The sequence below is a fragment of the Ranitomeya variabilis genome, chromosome 1 (assembly GCF_051348905.1).
Source record: "Ranitomeya variabilis isolate aRanVar5 chromosome 1, aRanVar5.hap1, whole genome shotgun sequence".
NCBI lineage: Eukaryota > Metazoa > Chordata > Amphibia > Anura > Dendrobatidae > Ranitomeya > Ranitomeya variabilis.
In genome coordinates this window covers 18,250,932-18,276,331 of record NC_135232.1, presented here as the reverse complement: position 1 = coordinate 18,276,331, position 25,400 = coordinate 18,250,932, and the positions used below count along the sequence as shown (strand labels likewise).

Here is a 25,400-nt window from a genome sequence, read left to right as displayed (position 1 = left end):
TTTTTTTATTATTTTTAACATTAGATCTTTTTACTATTGATGCTGCATAGGCAGCATCAATAGTAAAAAGTTGGTCACACAGGGTTAATAGCTGCGTTAATGGAGTGCATTACACCGCGGCATAACGCGGTCCGTTAACGCTGCCATTAACCCTGTGTGAGCGCTGACTGGAGGGGAGTATGGAGCGGGCACTGACTGCGGGGAAGAAGGAGCGGCCATTTTGCCGCTGGACTGTGCCCGTAGCTGATTGGTCGTGGCTGTTTTGCCGCGACCAATCAGCGACTTGGGATTTCCGTGACAGACAGACTGAAAGACAGACAGACAGAAAGACGGAAGTGACAATTATATAGTAGATAAGTATACAGGAGATCAGCGGAGTATACACACACACAGCGGATGAAATTAGTACTGAATACATCAACAATTTTTTAAGTAAATTTATTTGTAAAGCTGTTATTGACAAGAAGTTCTCACCAGATGTCAGTAACAGCCCATCCAATCCACACAGGCAAAGAGATCATCCAGAGATGTCCATAAATTGTGTAATAATGAGGAATGACACAGGGGAAAGTGCTGAACACATGAAGAAAGAGAGGAGCAAAAAGCCCTGAAAAGTCCTGACACTGGCTGAAATCTATCAGTAATTCGAAAGCAATCCTGCCACTTAGTGACAAATAATATCAGCTGGTTCATCTGGTGGCCGATAACAAGGTGTCTCATTACCAAGGAGCCACACAAGAAACTTCTCATGATGGATAAAACAATTTAGCTGTCTCAAGACCTTCACAACCTTATTGTTGCAAAACAAATTGATGGCATTGGTTGCAGAAGAATTTTTAAACTACTGAAGCTTCCAGTGAGCACTGTGAGGCCATAATCTGGAAGTGGAATGAGCATAATTTCACCATGAACCGGCCACAACCAGGTGCTCCCCACAAGATTTCACCATAAACCAGCCACAACAAGGTCCTCCCTGCATGATTTCACCATAAACCAGCCACAACCAGGTGCTCCCTGCAAGATTTTACCGTAAACCGGCTACAACCAGGTGCTCCCCGCAAGATTTCACCATAAACCAGCCGTGGCCAGGTGCTCCCTGCGAGATTTCATAATAAACCGGCCACAACCAGGTCCTCCACACAAAATTTCATGGTAAACTGGCCACAGCCAGGTGCTCACTGCAAGATTTCACTGTAAACCAGCCACAACCAGGTGCTCCCCGCAAGATTTCACCATAAATCGGTCACTACCAGGTGCTCCCCGCAAGATTTCACCATAAACCAGCCGTGGCCAGGTGCTCCCTGCAAGATTTCATAATAAACCGGCCACAACCAGGTGCTCCCTGCAAGATTTCACCATAAAGCGGCCACAACCAGGTGCTCCCCGCAAGATTTCACCATAAACCGGCCACAACCAGGTGCTCCCCGCCAGATTTCACCATAAACCGGCCACAACCAGGTGCTCCCCGCAAGATTTCACCATAAACCGGCCACAACCAGGTGCTCCCCACAAGATTTCAGCGTAAACCAGCCACAACCGGGTGCTCCTCGCAAGATTTCACCATAAAGCAGCCACAACCAGGTGCTCCCCGCAAGATTTCACCATAAACCAGCCGTGGCCAGGTGCTCCCTGCAAGATTTCATAATAAACCGGCCACAACAAGGTGCTCCCTGCAAGATTTCACCATAAAGCAGCCACAACCAGGTGCTCCCCGCAAGATTTCACCATAAACCAGCCGTGGCCAGGTGCTCCCCGCAAGATTTCACCATAAACCGGCCACAACCAGGTGCTCCCCGCAAGATTTCACTATAAACCGGCCACGGCCAGGTGCTCCCCGTAAGATTTCATAATAAACGGGCCACAACCAGGTGCTTCCACAGGATTTCACACCGAGTAATGAAAAGAATTATCAGGAGAGTTGTCCAAGAGCCATGGACCAGCTGTGGAGAGCTACAGAAAGACCTGGAATCAGCAGATACAATTCACCGAAAACTGTAAAGCTCAAACTCCATGACCTGTATGCACGCTCACTGTGCAAGACTCCATGACCTGTATGCATGGTCACAAAGCAAGACTCCATTGCTGAACAAAAAGCATGTTAAGTGTGTTTAAAGTTTGGTCCTCAACATTTAGACAAGCCTGTAAAATACTGGGGGAATACAGTCTGGTCAGATGAGACCAAAGTTGGACTGTTTAGATGCCATAATACACACTATGTTTGGATGCCAAAAGGGCCTGTATATCACCCCCAAAACACCATACCAACAGTGCGGTGTGGAGGTAGGAACATCATGGTCTTTTTCAGCACACGGCACTGACAAAATTCGTATGATTGAAAGAAGGATGAATGGACAAATGTAACGAGCCATTCTGGATAAAACTCTGCTGCCATCTACCAGGATGATGAAGATGAAACAAGGGTGGACATTTCAGCAACACAATGATCCTAACACACAGGCAAAGAATTTATCAGTTGGTTTTAGAGAAAGAGAAAATATATCTGCAAGAATGACCAAGCCGATCACCATATCCGAGTCCAAGAGAAAATGTATGGAAGGAAAAAAAGCTCAGAGTTCATAGAAAAAGACACGGAAGCGTCAGGATGTGACGTGACGAGTGTTTGTATGGAAGAACGGGCCAAAATCCAACCTGAGCAATGCCTGCGACTAGTTTCTCCATACAGAAGGCATCTTGAAGCCTCATCACCAATAAAGGCTTTTGTACCAAGTATTAAATGTCCGTAACGTGGTCAATACTTTACCCTGCGTCATTTCTCATTATTACACAATATTTATGGACATCTCTGGTGATTACTTCCCTGTGTGGATTGGATGATACCAACATCAGGTGAGAATTTCATGTCAATAGCAGCTTTACAAAGATATTTATTGGAGACATGTTCAATAACTATTTCACACACTTACAGTATCTGTGGGGTTATTTTGTGTATTTCTCTCTCTTCCGGATCAGGTTTAGCAGGTTCTGCTGTCACTTGTAGTCCCTCTGAGTCTCGTAGAGCCCTTGTCTTTGCTCAGTTGCTTGTGAACTGATTTGTGTTTTACAATCGTCTTTTGTGAAACCAATAGCGAGGAGTGATGTCCTCCATCGAAAAGCAAAGCAGCTGTGAAAAATCCACTGCACATAAACTGCACTCCATTAACTGCAGACCCCGACCACCCTGCCGTACTGCACAGCACCTCACCTGTGCCGACCACTAGCACGAGATCATGGGAGATAGCGGTATTGGAGGGACCACACACTGTGCCAATGAATAAGTTATCATTATCCTGTACCCCCAGTGTCATTATCCTGTACCCCCAGTGTCAGTGTCATTATCCTGTACCCCAGTGTCAGTGTCATTATCCTGTACCCCCAGTGTCAGTGTCATTACCCTGTACCCCCAGTGTCAGAGTCATTATCCTGTACCCCCAGTGTCAGTGTCATTATCCTGTACCCCCAGTGTCAGTGTCATTATCCTGTACCCCGAGTGTCAGTGTCATTATCCTGTACCCCCAGTGTGTGTCATTATCCTGTACCCCCAGTGTCATTATCCTGTACCCCGAGTGTCAGTGTCATTATCCTGTACCCCGAGTGTCAGCGTCATTATCCTGTACCCCCAGTGTCAGTGTCATTATCCTGTACCCCGAGTGTCAGTGTCATTATCCTGTACCCCGAGTGTCAGTGTCATTATCCTGTACCCCCAGTGTCAGTGTCATTATCCTGTACCCCCAGTGTCAGTGTCATTATCCTGTACCCCCAGTGTCAGTGTCATTATCCTGTACCCTGAGTGTCAGTGTCATTATCCTGTACCCCCAGTGTCATTATCCTGTACCCCGAGTGTCAGTGTCATTATCCTGTACCCTGAGTGTCAGTGTCATTATCCTGTACCCCCAGTGTCAGTGTCATTATCCTGTACCCCCAGTGTCAGTGTCATTATCCTGTACCCCCAGTGTCAGTGTCATTATCCTGTACCCCGAGTCTCAGTGTCATTATCCTGTACCCCGAGTGTCAGTGTCATTATCCTGTACCCCCAGTGTCAGTGTCATTATCCTGTACCCCCAGTGTCAGTGTCATCCTGTACCCCCAGTGTCAGCGTCATTATCCTGTACCCCGAGTGTCAGTGTCATTATCCTGTACCCCAGTGTCAGTGTCATTATCCTGTACCCCGAGTGTCAGTGTCATTATCCTGTACCCCCAGTGTCAGTGTAATTATCCTGTACCCCCAGTGTCAGTGTCATTATCCTGTACCCCAGTGTCAGTGTCATTATCCTGTACCCCGAGTGTCAGTGTCATTATCCTGTACCCCCAGTGTCAGTGTCATTATCCTGTACCCCCAGTGTCAGTGTCATTATCCTGTACCCCCAGTGTCAGTGTCATTATCCTGTACCCCCAGTGTCAGTGTCATTATCCTGTACCCCGAGTGTCAGTGTCATTATCCTGTACCCCCAGTGTCAGCGTCATTATCCTGTACCCCCAGTGTCAGTGTCATTATCCTGTACCCCGAGTGTCAGTGTCATTATCCTGTACCCCGAGTGTCAGTGTCATTATCCTGTACCCCCAGTGTCAGTGTCATTATCCTGTACCCCGAGTGTCAGTGTCATTATCCTTTACCCCCAGTGTTAGTGTCATTATCCTGTACCCCCAGTGTCAGTGTCATTATCCTGTACCCCCAGTGTCAGTGTCATTATCCTGTACCCCGAGTGTCAGTGTCATTATCCTGTACCCCCAGTGTCAGTGTCATTATCCTGTACCCCCAGTGTCAGTGTCATTATCCTGTACCCCGAGTGTCAGTGTCATTATCCTGTACCCCGAGTGTCAGTGTCATTATCCTGTACCCCGAGTGTCAGTGTCATTATCCTGTACCCCCAGTGTCAGTGTCATTATCCTGTACCCCCAGTGTCAGTGTCATTATCCTGTACCCCGAGTGTCAGTGTCATTATCCTGTACCCCAGTGTCAGTGTCATTATCCTGTACCCCCAGTGTCAGTGTCATTATCCTGTACCCCCAGTGTCAGTGTCATTATCCTGTACCCCAGTGTCAGTGTCATTATCCTGTACCCCAGTGTCAGTGTCATTATCCTGTACCCCCAGTGTCAGTGTCATTATCCTGTACCCCCAGTGTCAGTGTCATTATCCTGTACCCCCAGTGTCAGTGTCATTATCCTGTACCCCCAGTGTCAGTGTCATTATCCTGTACCCCGAGTGTCAGTGTCATTATCATGTACCCCGAGTGTCAGTGTCATTATCCTGTACCCCCAGTGTCAGTGTCATTATCCTGTACCCCCAGTGTCAGTGTCATTATCCTTTACCCCCAGTGTTAGTGTCATTATCCTGTACCCCCAGTGTCAGTGTCATTATCCTGTACCCCCAGTGTCAGTGTCATTATCCTGTACCCCCAGTGTCAGTGTCATTATCCTGTACCCCAGTGTCAGTGTCATTATCCTGTACCCCGAGTGTCAGTGTCATTATCCTGTACCCCCAGTGTCAGTGTCATTATCCTGTACCCCCAGTGTCAGTGTCATTATCCTGTACCCCCAGTGTCAGTGTCATTATCCTGTACCCCCAGTGTCAGTGTCATTATCCTTTACCCCGAGTGTCAGTGTCATTATCCTGTACCCCCAGTGTCAGTGTCATTATCCTGTACCCCCAGTGTCAGTGTCATTATCCTGTACCCCCAGTGTCAGTGTCATTATCCTGTACCCCGAGTGTCATTATCCTGTACCCCGAGTGTCAGTGTCATTATCCTGTACCCCCAGTATCAGTGTCATTATCCTTTACCCCAAGTGTCAGTGTCATTATCCTGTACCCCCAGTGTCAGTGTCATTATCCTGTACCCCCGAGTGTCAGTGTCTTTATCCTGTACCCCGAGTGTCGGCGTCATTATCTTGTACCCCCAGTGTCATTATCCTGTACCCCGAGTGTCGGCGCTATTGTCCTGTACCCCCAGTGTCATTTTAGTTGGGGTCACCTCGTATTTGATAGTCACAGTCCCTTTTTGGGCTTTCTCTTCTCCGGTTGTGGGGTGAAGATTGTCAGGATTTGTTCAGCTTTATAGAACTGCCATCCAGCATGATTAAGGATCTTATTAGATGCAACACTTCCTGACACATGACTGCGCCCCCCGAGAGCGGAGCCCTGCCCCTGAGAGTGGAGCCCTGCCCCCCCAGAGTAAAGTACTGCCCCTGAGCTGAGAGCTGCCCCCTCGACAGCTGCCTCCCCCCCCCCCCCCCCGAGAGCGGAGTGCTGCCCTCGAGAGCGGAGCCCTGCCCTCCCGAAGTGAAGCACTGCCCCAGAGCAGAGAGCTGCCCCCCCGAGAACAGAGCCCTGCCCCCCGAGAAGAGAGCGCTGCCCCCCAACGTGAAGCACTGCCCCTCGAGAGTGAAGTGCTGCCTCCGAGAGCAAAGCGCTGCCCCTTAGAGTGAAGCACTGCCCCAGAGCGGAAAGCTGCCCCCCAAGAGCAGAGCGCTGCCCCCAGAGTGAAGCACTGCCCCCCCCCCCAAAAAAAAAAAAGAGCGGAGTGCTGCCCCCGTGGTCAGGAATCAATGCCTTTCCAGTCGGAGCTGTGCCTTCCTGTCAGTCAGCGGCTGAACTGCTGATATCAGCTGAATCTGCTGCCGGCCCCCACCATTAACCCCTTCCCTGCTGGGCAGACATGTATCCGGGGTCTCCGGCCTTCCGAAGGTCACACCGATGGTCCCCTCTTGCTGGAGACGGTGTCGGTGACAGGTTGATGTTATCGCAGAGACATGTCTCTTTCCATAAAGATAATTCTGACAATTGCTTCCTGCGATATAATGGGACATAAAGGGCGCGCAGACGCTTCGCTCGGGGCGATGGCTCATTCTGCTCGTCATCGTTAGAAGCTGCTTCGCTTTTATGAAATCTAATAATCGGGTTTTATTCTTTCTGCCACGGGGGAAATCGTGTCTCCGGAGTGAATACAAGTCATATGGGCAGAGGTTACCTCCGACTGGAGACGAGGCTGAAGGACGAGGCGCTGACTCGTGCCGGATAAGAAACCGCCGACGCTCTCTACAGTTAACCCTGTGTGGCCAAGAGGGCTGAAAGTTCCTCTCCGCAATCAATGACCGTGAAACTGTCTGACTCCTGAGCGCCCTCGTTCGACGGGCATCGCTTCCCTTCTAGGCCTTGCCTGAGAATTTGGTGTACTGAGGCCATCATACACATTTGGTGAAAGTTGACCCAACAACGAGACCAGACCATCATCTGATATCTATGGCGGTTTCCCGACTGTCCCCTGATATCGGGCTGATGGAATTCCAGTGCCCAATCCTTTTGTTTTCCTGGAAGTTCGATGAGTCTGATGTAGATACGGTAGCTATCCCATGTATGTGGCCAGCGTTAGACATCGGAATGCTCCTAGGCCCATTGAGGGCAATAATTGAGGTTTGGGAATCCTTATTGAATTAGTAAAAGACCCTAGAATGAGCCCAGTAATGACCATGGACCTCATCTACCCTCATTGACGGTTCTTTCCTTGATTCCAGTCTACCTCTCTTTTATGGACTTGTCCTTTGTGTTGTTCCAAGTGGTAGAATGGACCCCTATGATTGTTGGGATACTTTTCTCATGCAGCAGCCTTTCAATAACTGTGACTTGGAGCCTCATTGAGGAAGGTGAATCGATGCTTTATTGGTATTGATCAGGTTGGGGTGGCCTGAAATGCAGTTAGGGGTCTCCTCTACCATGACAGTCCCCTTAGTACCAGATGCTTTAGGATCTAGGTCCGCTGTTGATCATTCAGGTGCCATCCTCTACCACACAGGCCGCCCTAACTTATATCTTGGTTGGCTTCTAGCTACCTTTCCTGATATTAGATGGCCACTTGCCAAACTAAGTACTCTAAGAGCCAATGGGTGGCACTGGGGAGTTTTTGGTTCTTTTTCTTCTTGCCGTACCAGTGACTTACTTGTTAGGCCAGACTGTCCAAGTATATGGCTGTTGTGTTCAGGCCAGGAGACCCGTGGCCGGACCGTTCATCGTGAATTTCAGATGTGTGAATCTGCTCCCGACACTCGATCCCCCCGTGCAGCCACGCTTTCCATGTCCTGGGCTGATGTAAAGTAATAAGGCAGGAGCATCTTCTTGGGTTGTGACGGCTTGCCTGCTTCCTGGCGGTCCTGTGTGGGCAGCCGGCCCCAATTCCTGCTCTCACTGGCAGATATTGCTCTTCTTCGCACCTGTTGACGGTCAGGTGGTTATCGGAGTTATAGTTAGTATGAGCGTGAGCTCCGAGTTTGCAGACTTCTATCCACGGCCTCGTGTTCCCCTATAATACCGTTCCCCCGGGAGCGGCACCGTCTGAGGACGACACGCCACATATCTCCGGCTCTTCTCTCAATAAGCTTGGTGACAACGTGACGAGCCCCAGCGGGATTCTCAGGCTGCGGCACAGCAGATGAGCTGAGCATTTCCATCGTCACATCTTGACATATAACACAGGGTTTGTCACAGAAACCAGCTCTGCGTTCTCACCTATTGATCGGCCCCAGCAGACAAGAGCTGGCAGGGATTGAAATGGACAACGTCAGGCCCAGACTAATTACCCGTCAGTCAGCCCGGGAGCCCCTCAGCCTGGCGGGCAGGGAATGGTCAGAAAATAGTCAATCATTTAACCCCTTCCACTTCCAGAATAGATTTGTGTCCACAAGATATAGAGATCAATCATAGCTAGGTTCATTTACTGACAGATCTACAAAGGGACAGAGGGACCATGCGGTCCGGCTACATAAGGACACAAGCCGTACCAGCAGAGACCAATCTGCAAAGACCTCCTTCCCTGTAAAACAAGCCTAGAGAAGTTGGGGTGCAAGACTTAAGGTACATACAACGTACAGCCCAATACCAGAGATACTTCTCACCCCCAACCCTGATAGAGGAGCAACGTTACATCATGGAGGTAGCCCCTATGGTTGGTGAGGACCCTACTCATGGGGATTGTAGAGTGTTAAGGTTGGTCTCCTTCAGATTTCTCATAAGTAGGGACCTGTTCTGGGCTTACTGGATGAAAGCAAAAAGAACTGGGTCCTCCATCCATCATATGTGGACCATAAAAGACGAGGCATGAGGATGTGCACCAAGACTGGCCTGATAACAAGGATATTTTTGCTTGGAAATGTTGAAGGACAAGTCTTGGCTGCAGCCTGGGTTGATAGCTCATAATCTCATATTGTTTGTACAGAAAATCTCCTTTTTTGTGTCTATGATCTACGCTCCGGTCTTGTTGCTCCGGGGTCTGGAGCCAGTGTAATCTCACATCTTGACGAACGTCCTGACAGTGAAGATGGCCTGAGTGTTGTTCTGCGGGACGATGCTGAGATTGGAGCTGTCACATCCAGACACATGAATTATGTAGAGCTGGATGTAATCATGCAGGATCTGACAGTGGGTGGTAGGAACTGTCCCTGCTCCGCCACGTTTACGGGGCCACTTGCAAATGAGAAAAAGACGTCTTCTGGGGTTCAGGGCCGGGGCTGAGAATCAGAATGTAATAACAGCTTCCATATTTTACGGCTTGACTGCAAATGAACTCTGTGTAAATACAGCTTCTCTATAAGGACCATTGTGAATGCCAGATATATAAATGTGAGTCAGTACCTTTCCATAAATCCCTGTGACTCCCAGTGGACAGGAACCAGGGAACCAGCACCATCACTCCTATGTGTATCCCAACGAGTCCAGATCATAAGACAATTCTGAATTAAGATTGAAATTGGGCCACACACCTGGCTAAGGAACCTGAACATGGAACTCGGTGCTCCCTAGTATGGACGGGCTTTTTGATGCCATGGATGCTTAGATATGGACTTTACAGTCCCTGGAAAAACATCAGATTGGTGGCAGGAAGCAGGTACCAGATGAAGAATGTTGCCTCCACTACATTGAATGCAGAGCACTCCATTCTCTCATCATCAGAAGCCACTGGCGCTCTCGGCATCTTTGCCCTCTCCTGTGACGTCACTCATCTGGGCTCAGGTTGGTTAGACGCTACCTGTGAAGCCACTACTCCAGGTCATTACCACTCCACTCTGCGTATACAGTGCCTCCTCAAACACCCAACTCTTCTATGATCCTGAGCTCTGCTACATTTCTGGGATCTGCTATATTGTTGCTCTGTACCTCTAGACATAGTCAGCTCTGCCAAATGGTAATTTTGAGCCGCCTGACAAACTCAGGCATGCTACATTGCCACTGTGCGCCTCCTTGCATACCTGCCTCTGCTATATCGCTGTGCTCTTCTACACTTGGCTCTGCTACATCGCTTCTCTATAGCCAGTGAGTTCCTCCTGCTGAGGCATATTAAACTCTGCTACAATGTTGGGCTCTGCTACCCTGTGTGCCTCCTGCCACAGTGAGCCGCCTGACTTTCATCACTGGTCAGCTTCATTGCTCCCATGAGTCTCCTTTTCTTCTTTGCTGTGACACTTCTGCGCTACTTCTTCCTTTTTGCTGTCTATTCTCTGCATCTTCCATAGATTCGATCCGACCACCGTGCTTTCTCACATCATCAGTCTCTTCTACCTTCTTCTGTTTTTTCGGGACCAAGTTCAACAAAACTGCATGAAGAAACTCAAGGTCCAGTAGAACCCGAGGTCAAGGTCCCACCCAGAAACTCCCACATCATCAGTCTCTACTACCTTCTTCTGTTCTTCAGGACCAAGTTCAGCAAAACTGCATGAAGAAACTCAAGGTCCAGTAGAACCCGAGGTCAAGGTCCCACCCAGAAATTCCCACATCATCAGTCTCTCCTACCTTCATCTGTTCTTCAGGACCAAGTTCAACAAAGCTGCATAAAGAAACTCAAGGTCCCATCTATAAAATGCCTTCTAGAGAAGTTGACAGGGCTGGGAAGGGCACATGCGTCAATCACCAGGCAGTTCTTGGTAGCTGGAGCCATGTCTAGGTAATTCAACTGATGGCATCATCAGGACTGAAACTGTGGGATCTGAAAATTGGAACCACCACCATGACTTGTACATACAGTGATGGAAGAGGTAACAGTTCTTGTGGCTGTCCATAACCCAGAGGCGGACGAAAGAACCCAGCGCTGGCACGTGGAGCGATGGCTGGAGCGAGCCTTCCTGTACTTTATTGCTAACATAAACTGAGCAGACTATTAAGAAGCAGCCATGTGTGCGGAGACACCACGAGGAACGCTCATCAAGCGGAGTGGAAGAGAGTTTACACAGGTGGAACAGTATTTTACAAGGAAGAAAGACACTTTGAAGAGCCCAGGAACGTGCGCAGGGGATTTATAGACACTTTACCATGCTCGCCTTAGATTTATGGGTCATCACCCTGAGATATAGAGAGAGAAATTTTACTCTTTGACTATAGTAGAATAAAAGTGAAAATCTGATCATTCACGGGGCAATAATGAGACATGCATATTATACACTCCACCAAAAGAGGTCAGTCCATGCGCAGTCTCATAAGCTGGTGTGTAACAACTGGATCACGAAGCCCACATCTCCTACAGGGTCTCATATTCCTCTTCTGAGACTTTGTATTAGATTTGGTTTTCATTATGGCTTCAATGCCTTTTACCTCTGGGGAAAAGTTCTTAATTAGTTCCTTGTCTCTGGAGCTCAGCAGGCTGACCTTGGCCCCCTGCATTGGTCTAATACCCTCATCAACTTTCTACTATTAATACACTACCAGGGCTTCGGAGTCGTGGAGTCGGAGCCCATTTTGGTGGAGTTGGAGTCGGTGTTATGGAAATTGAGGAGTCTGAGACAGAGGTTTGGCTTACCGATTCCAGAGCCCTGAATGCTTCTACTACAAATATTCGGCAGTAATCCATGGTCCCGTTATCCATGGTCCCGTGGCACCTCGACTTTCAAGTCCTCATTATTTATTTTTTATTTACCAGCCTTTGCCTTGATCTTGAGCCATGGCAACTTCATGGATGAACGATATGAAGGAACATCGGTCTTGTGCAGCCTAGATTGGTCCACCAGGGTCTTCTCGATAGTATCAAGCCGTGAAGTTACTGGTCTTCCTTTTCGCCTTGTTTCTTCTTTTCTTCCAACCATGATGTCCTTCTGCAGTGAATGCTCTCTTCGCACAATGTGTCCAAAGTAGTCCTCATAAATAGTTCCTTAAACGGGAATTCTTAGGTTAGTAGCAGAAATAAAGAGAGCTCTTAGATTAATGGATTTCCTGGTTGTGTCCCGACTTAAAAATTAGGACTTCTCAAGATATTATCGGTGACGTACAGAAAACAGCTATGAAGAGCATGGTTGAAGTATCCTACGAAACACAACCGCAAGGTCATCCTTGAAGAGATCCTCATGGGAGGTCTTATGTAAATGTGTTGAGAGGTTTTGTGCATGGCCTTGGGTGAGGGCGTAACATGTCCTACAATTAGGGATCTGAAGGTTTGTGAACCAGAGACCTAGAAAACTTTTTGGAGATGTTGAAATGGCCATCGGGGACGTCGATCTCGTTATATCCTTTCTCCTTATCTCGGCTGTAATAAAATTCCCTTGTGTTCCTCCGAGGAGCCGCTTCCCCTGATCTCATCTCTTGTTCCCTGGAGAAGGCGCCGCCGATCTCCAGACAAGGAAAACAATTAACGAGACACTTTAATTAAGAGATGAACATTCACACACGACTCTCCCCGGAAAGCTGAAGTGGATTGTGAGGGGCTCCTTCATGATGTCTCTGCGCCACTCCGTAATAATCACCGTGAAATAATCAAATGGACGAGACTTTGAAAATATATTAATTGGTAACAATGTATCTCGGGGAAGGAAATAATAAAACCTGCCCCATCTGGCACCGGTTGACGGCTGTGCTCTGCTTTCTCCGGCAGTCCCATACACAAAGATTATGAGCACCTCTCCGCAGACCCAAATCCTTAGCATCACTGAGGGTCCCGGTACTCAGGGTAACTTGCAGAATAACCTTTTAACCTGAGCCTTAATTCCTATCATCTCCATTACCCCAGAGTCGGGGAGGTGGTGTCCAGTAATCCGATTAGTTGCTTTCTTTTTTGCGCAGCGTTGCAGTCATTACATCACACGTAACCCACTGATAAATCCCATTAACCCTATTAGAGAGTAATATGGCTGACACCGCTCCGGCCTCAGGATAAATTAATAATCACGCACTCCTCATGAGGAATAATTATAAGGAAGATTGTGCACCAGTCACAACGCCACCGCAGCTCCGCACTCACTGACACCCGCTCGCATCTGCTCTGTATTATCCGCGGTCACTGATGTCATCTGCTCTAATTTCACCATTCTAATAAGTAATTGTGAATAATAAGCTAGCGACGGAGAAGAGAAACCGGAGAAATGGGGATGGCGGAGGATAACAATAGAATGCCCCGACCAAGATGTACAACAAAGACAGAAGAAATACTAATTATACCTAGAGAGCAGTATTATAGGAGTTATATTCTACTACATGGGGGCAGTATTATATTAGTTATATTCTTGTACATAGGGGCAGTATTATAGTAGTTATATTCTTGTACATAGGGGCAGTATTATAGTAGTTATATTCTTGTATATAGGGGGCAGTATTATAGGAGTTATATTCTTGTACATAGGAGCAGTATTATAGTAGTTATATTCTTGTACATAGGAGCAGTATTATAGTAGTTATATTCTTGTACATAGGGGGCAGTATTATAGTAGTTATATTCCTGTACATAGGGGCAGTATTATAGTAGTTATATTCTTATACATAGGAGCAGTATTATAGTAGTTATATTCTTGTACATAGGTGCAGTATTATAGTAGTTATATTCTTGTACATAGGAGCAGTATTATAGTAGTTATATTCTTGTACATAGGAGCAGTATTATAGTAGTTATATTCCTGTACATAGGGGCAGTATTATAGTAGTTATATTCTTGTACATAGGGGGCAGTATTATAGTAGTTATATTCCTGTACATAGGGGCAGTATTATAGTAGTTATATTCTTGTACATAGGGGCAGTATTATAGTAGTTATATTCTTGCACATAGGGGCAGTATTATAGTAGTTATATTCTTGTACATAGGAGCAGTATTATAGTAGTTATATTCCTGTACATAGGGGCAGTATTATAGTAGTTATATTCTTGTACATAGGGGGCAGTATTATAGTAGTTATATTCCTGTACATAGGGGCAGTATTATAGTAGTTATATTCTTGTACATAGGGGCAGTATTATAATAGTTATATTCTTGTACATAGGGGCAGTATTATAGTAGTTATATTCTTATATATAGGGGCAGTATTATAGTAGTTATATTCTTGTACATAGGGGCAGTATTATAGTAGTTACATTCTTGTACATAGGGGCAGTATTATAGTAGTTATATTCTTGTACATAGAAGCAGTATTATAGTAGTTATATTCTTGTACATAGGGGGCAGTATTATAGTAGTTATATTCCTGTACATAGGGGCAGTATTATAGTAGTTATATTCTTGTACATAGGGGCAGTATTATAATAGTTATATTCTTGTACATAGGGGCAGTATTATAGTAGTTATATTCTTGTATATAGGGGGCAGTATTATAGGAGTTATATTTTTGTACATAGGGGCAATATTATAGTAGTTATATTCTTGTACATAGGGGCAGTATTATAGTAATATTCTACTACATGGAGGCAGTATTATAGTAGTTATATTCTTGTATATAGGGGGCAGTATTATAGGAGTTATATTCTTGTACATAGGAGCAGTATTATAGTAGTTATATTCTTGTACATAGGAGCAGTATTATAGTAGTTATATTCTTGTACATAGGGGGCAGTATTATAGTAGTTATATTCCTGTACATAGGGGCAGTATTATAGTAGTTATATTCTTATACATAGGAGCAGTATTATAGTAGTTATATTCTTGTACATAGGTGCAGTATTATAGTAGTTATATTCTTGTACATAGGAGCAGTATTATAGTAGTTATATTCTTGTACATAGGAGCAGTATTATAGTAGTTATATTCCTGTACATAGGGGCAGTATTATAGTAGTTATATTCTTGTACATAGGGGGCAGTATTATAGTAGTTATATTCCTGTACATAGGGGCAGTATTATAGTAGTTATATTCTTGTACATAGGTGCAGTATTATAGTAGTTATATTCTTGCACATAGGGGCAGTATTATAGTAGTTATATTCTTGTACATAGGAGCAGTATTATAGTAGTTATATTCCTGTACATAGGGGCAGTATTATAGTAGTTATATTCTTGTACATAGGGGGCAGTATTATAGTAGTTATATTCCTGTACATAGGGGCAGTATTATAGTAGTTATATTCTTGTACATAGGGGCAGTATTATAATAGTTATATTCTTGTACATAGGGGCAGTATTATAGTAGTTATATTCTTATATATAGGGGCAGTATTATAGTAGTTATATTCTTGTACATAGGGGCAGTATTATAGTAGTTACATTCTTGTACATAGGGGCAGTATTATAGTAGTTATATTCTTGTACATAGGAGCAGTATTATAGTAGTTATATTCTTGTACATAGGGGGCAGTATTATAGTAGTTATATTCCTGTACATAGGGGCAGTATTATAGTAGTTATATTCTTGTACATAGGGGCAGTATTATAATAGTTATATTCTTGTACATAGGGGCAGTATTATAGTAGTTATATTCTTGTATATAGGGGGCAGTATTATAGGAGTTATATTTTTGTACATAGGGGCAATATTATAGTAGTTATATTCTTGTACATAGGGGCAGTATTATAGTAATATTCTACTACATGGAGGCAGTATTATAGTAGTTATATTCTTGTATATAGGGGGCAGTATTATAGTAGTTATATTCTTGTACATAGGGGCAATATTATAGTAGTTATATTTTTGTACATAGGAGCATTATTATAGGTTATTTTCTTGTACATAGGAGCATTATTATAGGTTATATTCTTGTACATATGGAGCAGTATTATAGTAGTTATATTCTTGTACATAGGGGCAGTATTATAGTAGTTATATTCTTGTACATAGGAGCAGTATTATAGTAGTTATATTCTTGTACATAGGGGCAGTATTATAGTAGTTATATTCTTGTACATAGGAGCTGTATTATAGTAGTTATATTCTTGTATATAGGGGCAGTATTATAGTAGTTATATTCTTGTACATAGCGGCAGTATTATAGTAGTTATATTCTTGTACATAGGGGCAGTATTATAGTAGTTATATTCTTGTACATAGGGGCAGTATTATAGTAGTTGTATTCTTGTATATAGGGGCAGTATTATAGTAGTTATATTCTTGTACATAGGGGCAGTATTATAGTAGTTATATTCTTGTACATAGGGGCAGTATTATAGTAGTTGTATTCTTGTACATAGGGGCAGTATTATAGTAGTTATATTCTTGTATATAGGGGGCAGTATTATAGTAGTTATATTCTTGTACATAGGAGCAGTATTATAGTAGTTATATTCTTGTACATAGGGGCAGTATTATAGTAGTTGTATTCTTGTACATAGGGGCAGTATTATAGTAGTTATATTCTTGTATATAGGGGGCAGTATTATAGTAGTTATATTCTTGTACATAGGAGCAGTATTATAGTAGTTATATTCTTGTACATAGGGGCAGTATTATAGTAGTTATATTCTTGTACATAGGGGCAGTATTATAGTAGTTATATTCTTGTACATAGGAGCAGTATTATAGTAGTTATATTCTTGTACATAGGAGCAGTATTATAGTAGTTATATTCTTGTACATAGGGGCAGTATTATAGTAGTTATATTCTTGTACATAGGAGCAGTATTATAGTAGTTATATTCTTGTACATAGGGGCAGTATTATAGTAGTTATATTCTTGTACATAGGAGCAGTATTATAGTAGTTATATTCTTGTACATAGGGGCAGTATTACAGTAGTTATATTCTTGTACATAGGGGGCAGTATTATAGTAGTTATATTCTTGTACATAGGGGGCAGTATTATAGTAGTTATATTCTTGTACATAGGAGCAGTATTATAGTAGTTATATTCTTGTACATAGGGGCAGTATTATAGTAGTTATATTCTTGTACATAGGAGCTGTATTATAGTAGTTATATTCTTGTATATAGGGGCAGTATTATAGTAGTTATATTCTTGTACATAGGGGCAGTATTATAGTAGTTATATTCTTGTACATAGGGGCAGTATTATAGTAGTTGTATTCTTGTACATAGGGGCAGTATTATAGTAGTTATATTCTTGTATATAGGGGGCAGTATTATAGTAGTTATATTCTTGTACATAGGGGCAGTATTATAGTAGTTATATTCTTGTACATAGGGGCAGTATTATAGTAGTTGTATTCTTGTATATAGGGGCAGTATTATAGTAGTTATATTCTTGTATATAGGGGGCAGTATTATAGTAGTTATATTCTTGTACATAGGAGCAGTATTATAGTAGTTATATTCTTGTACATAGGGGCAGTATTATAGTAGTTATATTCTTGTACATAGGAGCAGTATTATAGTAGTTATATTCTTGTACATAGGAGCAGTATTATAGTAGTTATATTCTTGTACATAGGGGCAGTATTATAGTAGTTATATTCTTGTACATAGGGGCAGTATTATAGTAGTTATATTCTTGTACATAGGAGCAGTATTATAGTAGTTATAGTCTTGTACATAGGGGCAGTATTATAGTAGTTATATTCTTGTATATAGGGGGCAGTATTATAGTAGTTATTTTCTTGTACATAGAAGGCAGTATTATAGTAGTTATATTCTTGTACATATTAGCAGTATTATAGTAGTTATATTCTTGTACATAGGGAGCAGTATTATAGTAGTTATATTCTTGTACATAGGAGCAGTATTATAGTAGTTATATTCTTGTACATAGGAGCAGTATTATAGTAGTTATATTCTTGTACATAGGGGCAGTATTATAGTAGTTATATTCTTGTACATAGGGGCAGTATTATAGTAGTTGTATTCTTGTACATAGGGGCAGTATTATAGTAGTTATATATATGTGTCGAGTTCTGAAATAAAAGGTCCCAACATTCACTTACTGTCATCTGATACCTTCTGATTTACAGAAGAGACGATTACCACAAAACCAGTGCAGGAGAGTGGCGGAACGGGTCAGGACATGGCGTGGAGACTAGGTAGTCACAGTGGTAATGGCTCATTGAGGCGTCCAAGGATCTCGGTCTGATCACGGACTGGCCACGGCTCCTGACTCGAACGTGACAGCCTCATAGAAATCTCCGATCGCGAGACTCCCTGCCAGTGAGTGTATTGTGGTCTGTGCTCCGACCGATTTACATGGACGTCTGAATGAGCCTGAGTGAACTTTATGTTAATAACACTAGAGGTAAAGTGTTAATCAAGTAAGATTGCATCAGAAACCGCCTCCACTTATATTTTAACTACTAATATTTCTCAATACAATTTTGGCACAATTTGCTGCACTTTTATTCACGGTCCTTTTCTCCAGTTTTCTAGACACTTTTCGGAATTGTTTGTTTAGACTCATAAACCATCTAAAGAACATAATGAAGTCTCATTTTGTGGTGCAAATTTCACCAGAATTTGTAGTCCTTCCACTAAGTAAATCTCCGCACTCCTTTCTCGATGCAGCTGGAGCTTTTTGGGGTGGCCATGGTTCATTGATGGTGTTGGCCCTCTTTTAGTGGAGCAATGTTTCAGTTGGTCCTCTACGTTTGTTTCTAGTACAGTCGATGGTTACAGCACCCTGACACATTGGTCACCTCAACCTTCTCCTTGGGCGACAAGTGAATTTGGGCTCTCGGGAACCTCGTTTTTCCATATGTTGCTTGTAGGATGGACGTTATTTTATAGTTTCATTCTGTTATGTGATGGGCGAAATACGGCTCACCAAGAAAGCGACACTCTCTAAACTACGGTGCGGCATCTCATGTCCTCTGTCTTCACTCACAGGGGGCCGGGGTCTTTCTATACAATGTACGTCCAGCTGGAGAAGGTGAAGCAGAAGCCATGGTCATCACAGTGATGTAGAATGCCAAAAAAGTAAAAGATGTAACTGCTTATTCCGTACAAACCCAATGCATCTATCTGATCGGTGGACCACCACCGATGATGATGATGATGATGATTTCCTACCTGAACTGTGATTTTGTCCTCAGTTGTGTCATTCCCGCTCTTGTGTTTCTTGCAGATCCCCACATCCAGTATGAAAAAATTGGTTCTAATGCAGTAATAAAGTGCGGTAGCATGGACCCGGATGCTGCGGTCACGTGGACGGTCAACGGAACCGACATTGATAATTCCCAGCTGAACGGATCAGCTCTCCTTCTCCATAACGTGGATTTATCGCACAATGGATTCTACTCATGTTTTGAAGGATCCTCGTGGCAACTCTGGCACCAGACCATCCTGAAAGTGGGGCGTGAGTATCTCATCTGGCAATCCTTACAATAAAAGTAAAATTCTTATAGTCCTGAAATCCTGAGGTGCAGGACAATACGGAGCCTCAATGCAAAATCGGTAACCGTGTCTTCACCTATCATGTGCCATTTATAATACTTTGGCCGGGTACATGGGGACCTGGTGCTACTGCTGTCCTCTGCATTCTTCTGAAATCCACTGATCTGCCAGTACTAGTATGTAAAAGCAAAGGACCAGTAGGAAGGAAACTGGAGAAACTTACTGACAGTGTGTCCATATTCCTAATAGTCTGGGGTTATGCTACTTCCATGGATTCTGGATTATCAGAATTTTTTCTATGGAACTCCACCATTCGTGTTCTTTGTGAAGTCTGTAGGTGAAAACTGGGGCTCTCTGTAGCTTTAGCCCTCTGTACTGTCCAGTGGTGCTCAGTTGTGCTCTCGAGCTGGGTCTTTCTGTAACTTTAGACCTCTGTACAGTCCAGTGGTGCTCAGTTGTGCTCTTGAGCTAGGACTTTCTGTAGCTTAATGCCATTGTGCAGTGGCAATCAGATGTGCTCTCGAGCTGGGTCTTTCTGTAGCTTTAGACCTCTGTACTGTACAGTAGCGCTCAGTTGTGCTCTTGAGCTGGGACTTTCTGTAGCTTTAGGCCTCTGTGCTGTGCAGGGGCTCTCAGATGTGCTCTCGAGCTGGGTCTTTCTGTTGCTTTAGGCCTCTGTACTGTACAGTGGTGCTCAGTTGTGCTCTCGAGTTGGATCTTTCTGTAGCTTTAGGCCTCTGTACTGTGCAGCGGTGCTCAGTTGTGCTATTGAGCTGCACTTTCTGTAGCTTTAGGCCTCTGTACTGTGCAGCGGTGCTCAGTTGTGCTATTGAGCTGCACTTTCTGTAGCTTTAGGCCTCTGTACTGTACAGTGGGGCTCAGTTGTGCTCTCAAGTTGGATCTTTCTGTATTGTTAGGCCTCTGTACTGTGCAGCGGTGCTCAGTTGTGCTATTGAGCTGAGCTTTCTATAGCTTTAGGCCTCTGTACTGTACAGTGGTGCTCAGTTGCGCTCTCGAGTTGGATATTTCTGTAGCTTTAGGCCTCTACTGTACAGTGGCGCTCAGTTGTGCTCTCGAGTTGGATGTTTCTGTAGCTTTAGGCCTCTACTGTACAGTGGCGCTCAGTTGTGCTCTCGAGTTGGATGTTTCTGTAGCTTTAGGCCTCTGTACTGTGCAGCGGTGCTCAGTTGTTCTATTGAGCTGAGCTTTCTATAGCTTTAGGCCTCTGTACTGCACAGCTGTGCTCAGTTGTGCTCTCGAGTTGGATATTTCTATAGCTTTAGGCCTCTACTGTACAGCGGCGCTCATTTGTGCTCTCGAGTTGGATCTTTCTGTAGCTTTAGGCCTCTACTGTACAGTGGCGCTCAGTTGTGCTCTCGAGTTGGATCTTCCTGTAGTGGTAGGCCTCTGTACTGTGCAGCGGTGCCCAGTTGTGCTATTGAGCTGAGCTTTCTATAGCTTTAGGCCTCTGTACTGTGCAGCGGTGCTCAGTTGTGCTATTGAGCTGAGCTTTCTATAGCTTTAGGCCTCTGTACTGTGCAGCTGTGCTCAGTTGTGCTCTAGAGCTGGATCTTTTTGTAGCTTTAGGCCTCTGTACTGTACAGTAGCGCTCAGTTGTGCTCTCGAGTTGGATCTTTCTGTAGTTGTATGCCTCTGTACTGTGCAGTGGTGCTCAGTTGTGCTCTCGAGCTGGGACTTTCTATAGCTTTAGGCCTCTGTACTGTGCAGCGGTGCTCAGTTGTGCTATTGCACTGAGCTTTCTTTAGCTTTAGGCCTCTGTACTGTGCAGTGGCGCTCAGTTGTGCTCTCGAGCTGGGACTTTCTATAGCTTTAGGCCTCTGTACTGTGCAGTGGTGCTCAGTTGTGCTCTCGAGCTGGGACTTTCTATAGCTTTAGGCCTCTGTACTGTGCAGCGGTGCTCAGTTGTGCTATTGCACTGTGCTTTCTATAGCTTTAGGCCTCTGTACTGTGCAGTGGCGCTCAGTTGTGCTCTCGAGCTGGGACTTTCTATAGCTTTAGGCCTCTGTACTGTGCAGCGGTGCTCAGTTGTGCTCTCGAGCTGGGACTTTCTATAGCTTAATGCCTCTGTACTGTACAGTAGCGCTCAGTTGTGCTCTCGAGTTGGATCTTTCTGTAGCATTAGGCCTCTGTACTGTGCAGTGGTGCTCAGTTGTGCTATTGAGCTGAGTTTTCTGTAGCTGTAGGCCTCTGTACTGTGCAGTGGTGCTCAGTTGTGCTCTCGCGTTGGATCTTTCTGTAGCTTTAGGCCTCTACTGTACAGTGGTGCTCAGTTATGCTATTGAGCTGAGCTTTCTGTAGCTTTAGGCCTCTGTACTGTGCAGTGGTGCTCAGTTGTGCTCTCGAGCTGGGACTTGCTATAGCTTTAGGCCTCTCTACTGTGCAGCGGTGCTCAGTTGTGCTATTGAGCTGAGCTTTCTATAGCTTTAGGCCTCTGTACTGTACAGTGGTGCCCAGTTGTGCTCTCGAGCTGAGCTTTCTATAGCTTTAGGCCTCTGTACTGTGCAGTGGTGCTCAGTTGTGCTCTCGAGCTGGGACTTTCTATAGCTTTAGGCCTCTCTACTGTGCAGTGTTGCTCAGTTGTGCTATTGAGCTGAGCTTTCTATAGCTTTAGGCCTCTCTACTATGCAGTGTCGCTCAGTTGTGCTATTGAGCTGAGCTTTCTATAGCTTTAGGCCTCTCTACTGTGAAGTGGCGCTCAGTTGTGCTATTGAGCTGAGCTTTCTATAGCTTTAGGCCTCTCTATTGTGCAGTGGCACTCAGTTGTGCTATTGAGCTGAGCTTTCTGTAGCTTTAGGCCTCTGTACTATACAGTGGTGCTCAGTTGTGCTCTCGAGCTGGGACTTTCTATAGCTTTAGGCCTCTGTACTGTACAGTGGTGCTCAGTTGTGCTATTGAGCTGAGGTTCCTATAGCTTTAGGCCTCTGTACTGTACAGTGGTGCTCAGTTGTGCTCTTGAGCTGGGGCTTTCTATAGCTTTAGGTCTCTGTACTGTACAGTGGTGCTCAGTTGTGCTATTGAGCCGAGGTTCCTATAGCTTTAGGCCTCTGTACTGTACAGCTGTGCTCATTTGTGCTCTGGAGTTGGATCTTTCTGTAGCTTTAGGCCTCTACTGTACAGTGACGCTCAGTTGTGCTATTGAGCTGAGCTTTCTGTAGCTTTAGGCCTCTACTGTACAGTGGCGCTCAGTTGTGCTCTCGAGTTGGATCTTTCTGTAGCTTTAGGCCTCTACTGTACAGTGGCGCTCAGTTGTGCTCTCGAGTTGGATCTTTCTGTAGCGGTAGGCCTCTGTACTGTGCAGCGGTGCTCAGTTGTGCTATTGAGCTGAGCTTTCTATAGCTTTAGGCCTCTGTACTGTGCAGCGGTGCTCAGTTGTGCTATTGAGCTGAGCTTTCTATAGCTTTAGGCCTCTCTACTGTGCAGCTGTGCTCAGTTGTGCTATTGAGCTGAGCTTTCTGTAGCTTTAGACCTCTGTACTGTGCAGCGGTGCTCAGTTGTGCTATTGAGCTGGGACTTTCTATAGCTTTAGGCCTCTGTGCTGTGCAGCGGTGCTCAGTTGTGCTATTGAGCTGAGCTTTCTGTAGCTTTAGGCCTCTGTCCTGTGCAGTGGTGCTCAGTTGTGCTCTCGAGCTGGGACTTTCTATAGCTTTAGGCCTCTGTACTGTGCAGCGGTGCTCAGTTGTGCTATTGAGCTGAGCTTTCTATAGCTTTAGGCCTCTCTACTGTGCAGCTGTGCTCAGTTGTGCTATTGAGCTGAGCTTTCTGTAGCTTTAGACCTCTGTACTGTGCAGCGGTGCTCAGTTGTGCTATTGAGCTGGGACTTTCTATAGCTTTAGGCCTCTGTGCTGTGCAGCGGTGCTCAGTTGTGCTATTGAGCTGAGCTTTCTGTAGCTTTAGGCCTCTGTCCTGTGCAGTGGTGCTCAGTTGTGCTCTCGAGCTGGGACTTTCTATAGCTTTAGGCCTCTGTACTGTACAGTGGTGCTCAGTTATGCTATTGAGCTGAGGTTCCTATAGCTTTAAGCCTCTGTACTGTACAGTGGTGCTCAGTTGTGCTCTCGAGCTGGGACTTTCCATAGCTTTAGGCCTCTGTACTGTACAGTGGTGCTCAGTTGTGCTATTGAGCTGAGGTTCCTATAGCTTTAGGCCTCTGTACTGTACAGTGGTGCTCAGTTGTGCTCTCGAGCTGGGGCTTTCTATAGCTTTAGGCCTCTGTACTGTACAGTGGTGCTCAGTTATGCTATTGAGCTGAGGTTCCTATAGCTTTAGGCCTCTGTACTGTACATTAGTGCTCAGTTGTGCTCTCGAGCTGGGGCTTTCTATAGCTTTAGGCCTCTGTACTGTGAAGATATATTATTGTAGAGCTGATCATTTTGGGGACATTTGTCACGTTTGGTGCTGCTTCGCCCCACACCATGAAGTGGGGCCTCTGACTTCAGTCTCTTTGTGTTGCTTTTCCGTGTTATAATCCACCTCCTCGTTTATTTGTATTAAATGGGTTGTCCAGGGCTGTAAGAATGAGTCTAACAGCAATACATATGTTAAAAAAGTTCCCTGCCTATTAATTTGCCCACTGCTCTAACCGCACTGCTCTGTTAGTCCCCATTAATCTCTACTTACGTTAATGCTGCAGCCGATCACGGTCTTTTAGAAATTATGTATACTAGAGCAGATGCCAATGATTGGCCTCAGCGGTCACATGCATGCATGGCACGTCATCAATGAGGCCTACTGCAGCAGCAGGAGATTTACAAGGCGAGTAATATTTTATATTTTAGTCTTGGATGACCCTTTAACTCCATAAATAGCTATTTATTGATCTCTGGTCCGATATCCTCTTCCATCATTGGAGAAAATCTATTGATGTGCTGCTGTGAAGGCTTTGCTCTATGGATAGGATTGTCATGGATTGTATATAATGAAATGATCTGGACACAGAAAAGTCCTGGAGTCTCACACGGATGGAGAATGAGAAAGAAAGCCTGACAGAGTGTGGTGCATGTCGGTTATTTTCTGAATGATTTCCCAGTGATTTTGGCTAATCATAAATATTCTATGAACTTCTTATGAGTTACTGTGATTTGAGCCTCAAGGTGCCGACATTACTGATGTACTATCTCCCCGTAGGAGGAGAGGTGGAGGCTCCTCCGCTGTTTTCTACCAAGAAGAATATGTTCCCCAATCTCAATTATTTACTGTTAGCTTCTTCTAGATGAATCTTCAAGCTAAACCCTTCCACAAAAATGAGTGTGTGGGGTCAAACAGGGCTCAAATGTCCAACTATGCATTGCACGATGAAGGTCTTGGATTTGCAGATTGGTCTTCTTGTGGCATTCATATCTCACTGTAACTTCATGAGTTGAATATTGAGGTGTGTACGTCTCTCAGGGAGAGGGTGTTGTCTGTATGCCCGTGAGTCGGATTTCTAATACAACCTGTAGTCAATCCATCAAATCATATAGGCAGCATGGATAGACTTGGTGCAAGCCAAGAGGATCTTAGGTTGAATCCATAGAGTAGCTGCTGGCTTGGTGCAAGCCAAGAGGACCTTCAGTTGAGTCCATGGAGTAGCGGCCGGCTTGGTGCTAGCCAAGATCACCTTCAGTTGAGTCCATGGAGTAGCGGCCGGCTTGGTGCAAGCCAAGAAGACCGAGATTTAGGTCCTTGGAGTAGCTTCCAGCTAGTGAAGTAAGTTAAGGGAAGAGGTGTCATCCAGCTGTGTCAGAGCCAGACAAACGTGGTTAATAAAAAGTAGACAGGCGGATAATGGTGATTTAAATAAGGTACCACTTTACCAGTCCTGCTAATGGTAACTAGCCCAGGGATTGACCGGTCAGTCATCAGGACCTTAAATTATTATATAGTAAGATCAGGAAACGCTTCGCTGACACAGGCAGCCAGTGCAGAAACAGGGATAGATTCAGTAAGTTTGTTGACCGTGGTTGTCCGTG

General features: G+C 44.8%; 1 protein-coding gene across 5 annotated transcripts in view; it reads left to right on the top strand.

Annotated features, from left to right (window-relative positions):
• The window catches only part of CNTFR (ciliary neurotrophic factor receptor), a 487,615-nt gene that overhangs the window by 299,347 nt on the left and 162,868 nt on the right, over positions 1-25,400 (top strand). For all 5 annotated transcript variants that reach the window (XM_077281315.1, XM_077281313.1, XM_077281314.1 and 2 more), the window contains one exon: positions 19,166-19,396. In XM_077281315.1, the coding sequence (XP_077137430.1) occupies positions 19,166-19,396 (231 nt within the window). The remainder of the gene's footprint in view (positions 1-19,165; positions 19,397-25,400) is intronic.